General features: G+C 39.6%; 1 protein-coding gene across 1 annotated transcript; it reads right to left on the bottom strand.

Annotated features, from left to right (window-relative positions):
* Window positions 1-2,884: 2,884 nt before the first annotated feature.
* Window positions 2,885-10,089, bottom strand: LOC127438079 (cathepsin G-like). Its single transcript, XM_051693360.1, has 4 exons — window positions 10,032-10,089; window positions 4,121-4,253; window positions 3,858-3,973; window positions 2,885-2,910 (listed from the first exon to the last, which is right to left on the bottom strand). Exons 1-4 carry the CDS (start codon window positions 10,087-10,089, stop codon window positions 2,885-2,887), a joined length of 333 nt encoding a protein of 110 aa, XP_051549320.1.
* Between the last annotated feature and the right edge of the window lie 293 nt (window positions 10,090-10,382).

Here is a 10,382-nt window from a genome sequence, read left to right as displayed (position 1 = left end):
GCGATATCCGGAAGCAGTGCCTCTTCGCAACATCTCAGCACGCAGTGTTGCGGAGGCACTCTTCAAAATAATCTCCCGGGTGGGGATTCTGAAAGAAATCCTCACCGATCAGGGCACAACATTTATGTCATGGATACTACGCGAACTGTACGAGTTGTTAAATATTAAATCGATTCGCACCAGCGTATACCATCCTCAAACGGATGACCTGGTGGAACGATTTAATAAAACCCTCAAAAACATGATTCGTAAATTCGTGCACGATGATGCTAGAAACTGGGATAAATAGCTCGACCCCCTGTTATTTGCAGTACGAGAGGTCCCGCAAGCCTCCACTGGCTTCTCCCCATTCGAGCTGCTGTATGGGCGACGCCCACGCGGCGTGCTGATGTATTGCGAGAGGCCTGGGAGGAAGGACCTTCAAACAGTAAAAATGAAATTCAGTACGTTCTTGATCTTAGAGCAAAGCTCCACACTTTGGGGCACCTAACACAGGAGAATTTGCTCCAAGCTCAAGAACGACAGCGCCGACTGTATGACAGGGGAACTCAGCTAAGGGAATTTGCACCGGGAGATAAAGTGCTTATATTGCTTCCCACATCGAGCTCTAAATTACTCGCCAAGTGGCAAGGACCCTTTGAGGTCACACGACGAATGGGAGATCTCGATTATGAGGTTAAACGAACCGACAGAGGGGACGCTCGTCAAATATACCACCTCAATCTCCTGAAATTGTGGAGGGAGGCGGTTCCCGTGACGTTGGCCACTGTAGTTCCCGATAAGGCGGAGCTTGGACCGGAGGTGAGTTCAAAACATAAACAGTTCACCCCGGTCATTTGCGGAGACCACCTCTCACCGAGCCAACTCGCGGAGGTTGCTAGGTTGCAACAGGAGTTTGCGGATGTGTTCTCCCCTCTACCGGGATGTACAAACCTCATCCATCACCACATTGAGACCGAGCCGGGGGTGGTGGTAAGTAGCCGCCCCTATCGATTAACCGAACACAAAAAGAAAATTGTTCGGGAAGAATTGGATGCGATGCTTGATATGGGGGTAATAGAAGAATCCCACAGTGATTGGTCCAGCCCAGTTGTTCTAGTGCTTAAGAGCGATGGGTCCGTATGGTTCTGTATGGATTATAGGAAAGTCAACGCGGTGTCTAAATTTGATGCGTATCTAATGCCTCGCGTTGATGAGTTGCTCAATCGGTACTGCTCGATTTTATTCGACATTGGATTTGACGAAGGGTTATTGGCAGATCCCCTTGACACCAATTTCCCGTGAGAAAACCGCCTTCTCCACACCGTTTGGATTACAACAATTTGTGACACTTCCGTTCGGTTTGTTTGGGGCCCCGGCTACGTTTCAGCGTCTCATGGACCGAATCATCAGACCACATTCAGCTTACGCCGCTGCCTATTTGGATGACATCATCATTTATAGCAATGATTGGCAGCGGCATATGCAACATCTGAGGGCAGTTCTGAGATCACTGCGCCGAGCGGGACTCACAGCGAATCCGAAGAAGTGCGCGATTGGACGGGTGGAGGTACGGTATCTGGGTTTCCACTTGGGCCACGGGCAGGTGCGTCCCCAAATTGACAAGACAGCGGCGATTGCGACCTGCCCGAGACCCAAGACCAAAAAGGGGGTGAGACAGTTCCTGGGGCTGGCTGGCTATTATAGAAGGTTTGTACCTAATTATTCGGATGTCACCAGCCCGCTGACTGATCTCACTAAAAAGGGAGCTCCAGATCCGGTCCAGTGGACGGAGCAGTGTCAACAGGCGTTTACGCAAGATAAAGCTGCACTTTGCGGGGGGCCGCTTTTACACTCACCTGACTTCTCTCTCCCTTTTATTTTACAGACAGATGCTTCAGACAGGGGGCTGGGGGCCGTACTCTCGCAGGTGGTGGAGGGGGAGGAGCGCCCGGTGCTGTACATTAGCCGTAAGCTCTCGTTAAGGGAAACTAAGTACAGCACCGTGGAAAAGGAGTGTCTCGCCATCAAGTGGGCGGTCCTCACTCTCCGATACTACCTGCTGGGGCGGGCCTTCACCCTCTGCTCGGATCACGCCCCACTCCAGTGGCTCCACCGCATGAAAGATACTAATGCCCGGATCACCCGTTGGTATCTGGCTCTTCAGCCTTTTAAGTTCAAGGTGGTCCACAGACCGGGGGCGCAGATGGCTGTCGCCGACTTCCTTTCCAGGAATGGGGGGGGGAGTGGTAGGCAGACCGGATGCCGCCCCGGCCTGAGTCGGGCGGTGGGGATATGTGGCAGCGGGGGCGTGGTCAAGCATCTCTCCGGAGAGAGAGAAAGCGGTAAGGGGGCTTACACCTGAGCTAAATTATGTCTAACACCTGTCTCTAATTTCAGTGAGCACGGGGAGAGCGGCATAAATAGAGCGACACAACACTTAGTCGAGAGAGAGACTGGATACGACAGAGCCGAGCCAGAGCAAGGATTTTTCTAATAATGAAAGTTTATTTGTGAAAGCAGTGTGTGTTAGTGTTTAGTTCAGTGCATAAAGGTAAACTGTTAAGTGGTGTCGAGGAAGAGGGGAAATAAAGCCTCACCTTAAGAAGGAAAAACTGCTTCTCGCTTCATCTTTTACATATAGCTTGTCTGTGAATCTAATGACATTGCTTAAAAATACCTTCCAGCTTCCTCCATCATCATACGTGCACATCATCTGTGAAGGTGAGTACTTCCACCCCATCTATTAGCACATTCTATTTTGTTCATGATCTTCACATCTGCCTCCATGAGGCAATCACTCACTGGACCTGTAGTGCACAGTCTTCCCCATCCTGCGACACTGTAAACAGAACTTGAATTGACGTTCTCTTCTTTCTTCGGTATGGATATCTACTTGACATTTTCATCTTGCTTGACTCTTTTCTTTAGCTGTAATCCAAAAACAGCATCATTACAATTATATACAGGCAGATTTAATCATATTCTATAAGACTTGACCTCGAACATGCAGGTTCTGGTCCTCTATTGAAACCGGGAATGAATTGTGTTCACATAATCAATACTGAGCATGATTAGGAGGTTGCACATTTCCTATAAATACAATTTTTACTCCATTGAAGGTTAGGTTTAGGTTTGGGGTTTAGTTTAGGGGGTAGAGTTAATAAAATACAGTATTATATAATTTACAACAACAAAAAAAAAAAAACAACTTGCTTTTGGCACCACTCTATGGACATTTCACCTGGAAACTGGTGCTCACATGTGCCCATATGTTCAAAACACTTCCAGCTTCAGCCACTGGGGGCAGTGATTGAAATTTCAGGAAGCACAAACCGATTTAAGCGGAAAAACTTTAAACCTACTGTCGCCAAATTTGTGTAATAAGTCTGGCAGTAATGTATTTTTCACTTTGTTTTCTGTGTTATGTTTGTGAGTTTGATTAAAGTCTAGAGTTCAGGCAAAGTAGCCGCAAATTTGCCACTCATTATTTTCACATGCAAATGAGCTTGTGATCTGCCGCAAATGTTTGCCAGAAGTTTGCAGCTCTTCACCAGTAGTGGTGAATCTGCAGCAAACCTTTAGCAACAATGGACAATTTGCCACAAGTTTGCCGCAAAGCTAATTTGCATTTGAAAATAAACAGTGGCGAATTTGTGGCATGTTTGCAGCAAATTTACCATGAACTTACGATTTTTGTAAGCCTCCCAGTGGCTTGCTTGTAGACGTTTTTTGCACATTAAACTGGGAAAGTTAAACTTGGCCTTTAAAATGAAGGTAGCAAATCGCCTTCAGTTTTACAAGAGCAAACAAACAGACATGGCATAAATTAGTATGAGTCAGTTTAGTAGTACTGAATAGATCAAATTTTAAACAACTGGAATCTTCAGGAAAGTATGGGTGCTTGTGGTAGGACCTCACTCTGATATGGACAGAATTCTCCCTCCAATTCGTTAGATCATGTGCACCTACCACAACTGTCAGAATCTCATAACTGTTGAAAAAAACATGTATTATTAATACAATACAATCAACTTCACAACAAATCACAGTTTGTGTTCTTTCAGAAGACCTTAATGGACATATGCTGCTTTCGGTTGAAATAAATACGTTATGGCCATTTCTGCCTGCGTACTTTTGCCTGCAATGCTCAGCAGTCATAACAAACTCATCAGAAATTAGGAATCCGCTGCAGATATGGTACCCATAGTACTGAAGAGAAACCATGTAAGATCTGGAGTGGGGTTGTTCTTCCTTGTCAAACACTATATGAGCTGAGAAAAAGATGGATAACATTCAAATAATACTTTACATGAGAAACCTCTACATGAGGCATCAACAAACTCAGTTATTAAGTCATTTAAGACAGACTTCGCCTGAGTGTGGCCTCAAGCTGGGACTGATGGCCTCATGTCGGCAATGGCATGCTTCCTGTCAGCCAAAGATGGGCCATGTCTGGCAATAGTGGCTCTTCATACGTGATGGCAAACAACATGAGGGCCGATTTTTGGTGGGAGGTGTCTGGCCCAGATCAGGCGTATGAATCATGAGGCACATTTGAAAAGTTAGGTTGATTTTATATATATTTTTAATGGATCCCTAGATTTTATTATACTTCTCAGAAATAATAATTTCAATAAATGTTAAAATAATTGATAATCAAAAATATCAAGACATTGTCCATTGTTATAAGTCTTTCGTATGCCACATGCATGACCTATGTTTGTATATATTTATTTTTTCCATCACATTTGTTAAATATTGAAAATGTTTGATATTTATTAAAAATAGGTTAAGATTACATTCAAAGAACACATTTAAATTCAGCAGTAATATCTGACTCCAAAGTTAAAATTGAGCTTCTTTAGCACAGATTACATAAAAAAAATAAAAAAAAAAACTACTTCTGACTGGTTCAGCTAAAGCGCATGCGCGTACACGAGTTGACTGTTAGGCAATGTCTGAATCTAAAATGTGATAGGATCTCTTACCTTTAAGTTGGGACTTTCTTTTCTACATCTGGATCACTGGCAGTTGGGTGTTTAAATTTAAACTGCTGTTCCCGCCGAATGTGAATCAAAACCACACAGGCACGTGTGTCTGTATGCCTCTTTTTCTTCCATGAGTGTTGCGAGGTAAGCAATGTTTCTATGATAACACTGCATTGCACTGTGATATTATCCTTGTGTCTTCTTGTAAGTTGTTATTTTTGTAGTCTAAGTACATGAGGAACGAGACCACTTTAAGTATTTTAATGCTATCACACAAGGCCTACCAAACAAATTACTTAGCTACTAATTTATTGTGGTGCCTGATATATAATGTAATCAATATGTTATCATAATGAAACAGTAATCGATTGTATTATTCAGATGTAGTCTGTTGCACCCAACACTGACCATAAGTTACTTTATCTCCCATCTCCAGTGATATAATCTGTTATAATTTACAGTGCTTTATTGTTCAGGTGCTTATCTTATTTTTAGCAGGTTCTGATAATGCAGCATGATTTAAAATCACAAGTGCAGAAATGTATATATGTTTTAGTATGCATCTATTTAGTAAAAGAAATGGTTACCCAAAATGTACTCATGCTCATGCCATCCCAGATGTGTATGTCTTTCTGTAGGTGAATGGTGATGAGAACCTTGAAGGTCCAAAAAGGACACAGAGGCAGCATAATAGTAATCCATATGACTCCAGTGGTTAAATCCATGTCTTCAGAAGTGATATGATATGTATGGGTGAGAAACAGATCAATATTTACATCAATTTTTACTGTAAATATACACTTTCACATTCTTGTGTGGAAGTGACTTCCACACATTCAGCCACATACTGGTCGGTGCTGGTCAAAGGTGGAGATTTATTGTAAAAAAAAAAAAAAGGACTTAATGTTGATCTTTCTCACCCACACCTATCATACCGCTTCTGAAGATATGGATTTAACCACTTGAGTCATATGGATTACTTTTCAAAATTAACTAAATTGTAATTTGTTTACAGGACCTGATTTTTTATATACAAAAATGAAAACTTTTCATGCAATAGTTGTTTTGTGGTTTATTCAACATGTACATGATTTGGGAATATTATGGCTGAGAAGAGATTCTGTTCAGAAATTGGGTTAGATGAGGCTTTGGTGTGGCTCAGTTATGGGGTTTCTGGTTAAAGGCTGGTGTTTATTTGGTATACATAAGGCTGAGATTCAGTACTGATATTATACATGTTCTTGCCCAGTGCAGAACCGGTTATGGGCTACTGATCGGCTGAGATTTGTGCCAGTTACGGCTGATGTGTGGTTCTTATCTGAAAATCCGGTCTGGGCCACTAGAGGGCCGTAATTCATTGCTGTATGTGGGCTGAGGAAAAACAGAATATGTGGACCGGAGCTGGGCCAGACAAAAATTGCCATTTGGGACCATGTCATAGAGGTGCATGGATCCGCCCCCAATGCCAAGACTAAAGTAAAATGTTCCAAAACAATGGACCAGAAACATATTTTCGCAGGTACGAAAATGCAGACATGAGAGCTTGTCCAATGCATTGCCAGTGTTAAAATCTGTTTTTGCGTTTGTCTGGCGGTATCAAACCTCAGTACTCGAGAGTGATAGACTTAAAATGTCTGTTTCATTAAACTATATGTATTATTAATATTCCGGTACGTTGCTAGAAACATGTTGAATTTAGGTTCACATCCACACTGACTTTTCATTTGAAAACTACATTTTCAGTTCCTAACATCATCAATTTCAAAAATATGTAATGGGGATCATTTTCAAAATGCCCCGTTTTTGGTGGAGAAAATTGTCATTCTAAAGTGTGAATGAGAGTGTAGTGAATGTAGCGAATTTAATGCATATTCGAATGAAAATGTATTAGTGTTAATGTGGCCTGACTGACATGCATATCAAGATTCTCGGTCATGTCTAGAAGGTAACCCTAATAATAAACAAACTCAAATGGCTTTACACCAATGCTTAAACACATTCAGTCTCTGGGTAGACACACAGTCTCTTTCAGACCGGTAGCTCTCTCCCTCGTTTCTGGCGTGGTCGCTCTTCTATACCGCTCTCCCCAAGCTCACTGCAATTGGAAACAGGTGTTAGTCATTATCTGGCTCAGGTGTATGCACCCTTACCGCTTTCTCTCTCTCCGGACGAACGCTCGACCACGGCCCCGCTGCCACAATCCTACACCTACTCCTAACTTTAAACCTAACCCTGACCTTAACCTTAGTTACAGCAATTGAACCTCTCGCAAGACTTTGGCTGCCAGAGGGATACCTTCAAGACACAGCCAAGATCCTCTTCAAACAGTTGCTCTGCAATGAAAGTTAAGGGGGCCCATATATGCCTCTCATTAATCATTTGAGAATTCAGTAAATAAATTGGAGAATCGTTACATCAACTGATAAATCAAGAAATAAGTTTATAAATCAATTAAGCAATCAATTAAATAGATAAGAATGTGCAATTTGAAAATCAGAACACTTTACAATAAAGCTGTATTTGTCAACATTAGTTAACTATTGTTAAAGGAATGTTCCGGGTTCAGTACATGCTAATCAACAGCATTTGCGGCATAGTGTGTATTACCCCAAAAATTATTTTGACTCATCCCGCCTTTTAGCAAAGCAATAATCATGGTGACAAAGAAAGAACTCCAAGAGTCGCATGCGACATTTAACAAGTGAACCCACATTTAATGTAGTACGGCTAACATTTTTTTTTACCTTTTTAAAAAGGTATCCATCTTTGTAGATTTGCTAGATTCTTCCAAGTGACAAATTAATTTGTACCAAAAATCCTAGACTTTGATCAGATGCACAGTTTTCGAGGTCAGCTACGAAAGATATGGAAAGCGTTTTGTCTTCCATTTTAAAAGTTGATAAGTCTATTTAGTTTGCATGATTATATGCTTAGTTACATTTGATCATTTGCATATAGCACTGGTTTTTCCCTGTTTTCCATGACACTTTCAGAACTGACCAGCGACCTATTTTTGGGTTATGACTCAACTGTTTATCTTATCTTATTGGGTTTTTGCCTTGTGGGTTGTTGTTTATAAGGATAATTTTGCACATTAGTGTATGGTTAGTTTCTATAAATGGTTGAAGTAGGGTATTTTTTGAGAAAGTTAATGCCAATTTAGTGTCAGTGTACTGTTGGGCTGCACTTATTCTTTGCTTGCTTACTAATACTAGTGAAATTGTTTATTGTTTCAAAACTGTTGAAGTTTTGCTAAAAGCCTATATGCTTTTTAATGTGACAACTTGCCCATAGTGTGTTTATGCAAGAATTTGAAAATGTAAATATAAACATGCGAAATGAATCTTGTGAAATGAGTTTGTAACAATAAAGACAACTTATTGATGCTTGACACGTAAAACATTTATTTTTTGAAGATCTGGGGGAAAATTCAAGAGATTTTTTTGGTTTGTTTCATTAAAATGCAATCAATCCCCCTTTTTTGTTATTTTATTTTCAAAGAGACACACATTGTCATAACAATCTATCTGAGAATCAAATGATATTGTCTCTACAGTACGTACCTAACAGGTTCCTCCACGGCCGACTGCACACATCATCATTGAGGCTACAAAATACTGCCCCCATTTTGATTCACAATCTCTATCACTTAGGACCGTCATGTCTGCATCCATGAGATGTGTGCTAACTTCGCCATTAGTTTTCAGTTTTCCCCAGCCTGCAACTCTGAAAGCAGAATCTGCTTCGTCTTATTTTAGATCGATATCCAGTTGTCATCTGTTTTCTGCAAGATCGATATCCAGTTGACTTTCTTGCTTTTTCGTACTTTTTTCTCTAGCTGTAATTAAGAAAAAGCATTAATTAACAGACAGGCTTAATCATATTGAACTGCAGTCAGTATTGGGTGTAACTGGATTACAAAGTGAATAGTTACTGTAATCTATTTACTAACATGAACAAAAAGTAGTGTAATGCATTACATTTAAAATTATTGTAATCAGATTACAGTTACTGACTTTCAGTGAAAGTCATTACTTTTACGTAAGTACATTACTTGGGTTACAAATATTTTATTAAAAAGTATTCGTGTATTACAATTAAAATGTGAATTCATATGTTCATATGTACGTCTGTTTGAGTTTCTGTTACAACTGAAGGGTTTGCGACAATGAACAAGGAGAAAATAGACATTATTTTGAATTTGTTGAGCAGAAAAAAAAATAGAAATGTTTTAGAAAGTAACTTCAAAGTAAAGTAATTATTAATGTGACTACTTTTTCAGTGAAGTAATCGGTAAAAAATCAGATTATAATTTTAGAGAAGTAGTTAGTAATTTGTGGTGGATTACTTACTGCAGTGCATTAGCCTATATTTGCTTCTGTGTATGATATATACTGTATATACATTACAGTTTATATATATATATATATGTATATATAGTATGTGTGTGTGTGTGTTTAGACAGTATGCATTACAATATATAATATTATATTAATATTATATAAGCAAGAAGTTTTTATTAGGAGGTATATTTTCTTAATCTGTATTTTTGTCTTGTTTCCAGTAAAAATGCCAGTGGGATATATTCTCTGAATATAAGTCATAATGGATAATTTTACTGATTTTTCTTTAGAAAATGCATTTAGAAAACATATATATCTAAAAAAATATAAATATATATCTTTCATTGGAAAACAATAACAATCAATTATTGAGGCATTTACAGGAAATGCAAACTTTGTATTTTTATTATATATTAGACTCTCTAATTTCTTCAATGGATCACAAAAGGAGATGTTGTGCAGAATGTTCAGTCACTATTCAATTTCATTGCATCAAAGTGAATGGTGACTGAGGCTAACATTCTGTCTCACATCTCTTTTTGTGTTCCACAGAAAAATTGGATATAAGAGTGAGTACATGATCACATAATTTTCATGTTTGGGTGAACTATTCACTTAATGTTTCTGAAACCAAACCAATGATGCCAGTTCATATGGTTCATACAATAATTAAGAAGGTAAATTGACTCTTGGTGATTAATATTCCAATCAGTCTTACCAGTGAAGCCCAGGTTTGGCAGCAAAGTGGCCAGGAGGATCAAAGAGATGATGGTCATGATGATGATGTGAGATGTTACAGACAAAACAAGAGAATAAATATAAGGAGGCATTGGGTGGAGACATAAAGTTCAGCACATTGGGACACAACTCCTTTTCCTTCAGCTTGTGTTATCGGTAATACTGATTGTGAGATGATATTATTCTTGTCAATCTTTGTCGTCCACACCCTCTGTGTTATGAATATGATATCATCAGACTGAAGCCATTAAATATTGCTGTATTGTTTTGCAGTGTCTGTATATGGAAACTGCTTTAAAGGAATTGTCTACCCAAAAATGACTAAATATCC

Source organism: Myxocyprinus asiaticus, chromosome 49 (assembly GCF_019703515.2).
Source record: "Myxocyprinus asiaticus isolate MX2 ecotype Aquarium Trade chromosome 49, UBuf_Myxa_2, whole genome shotgun sequence".
Lineage (NCBI taxonomy): Eukaryota > Metazoa > Chordata > Actinopteri > Cypriniformes > Catostomidae > Myxocyprinus > Myxocyprinus asiaticus.
Note: the sequence above shows the minus strand (reverse complement) of the source record. Positions and strands in the feature narration are given on the sequence as shown.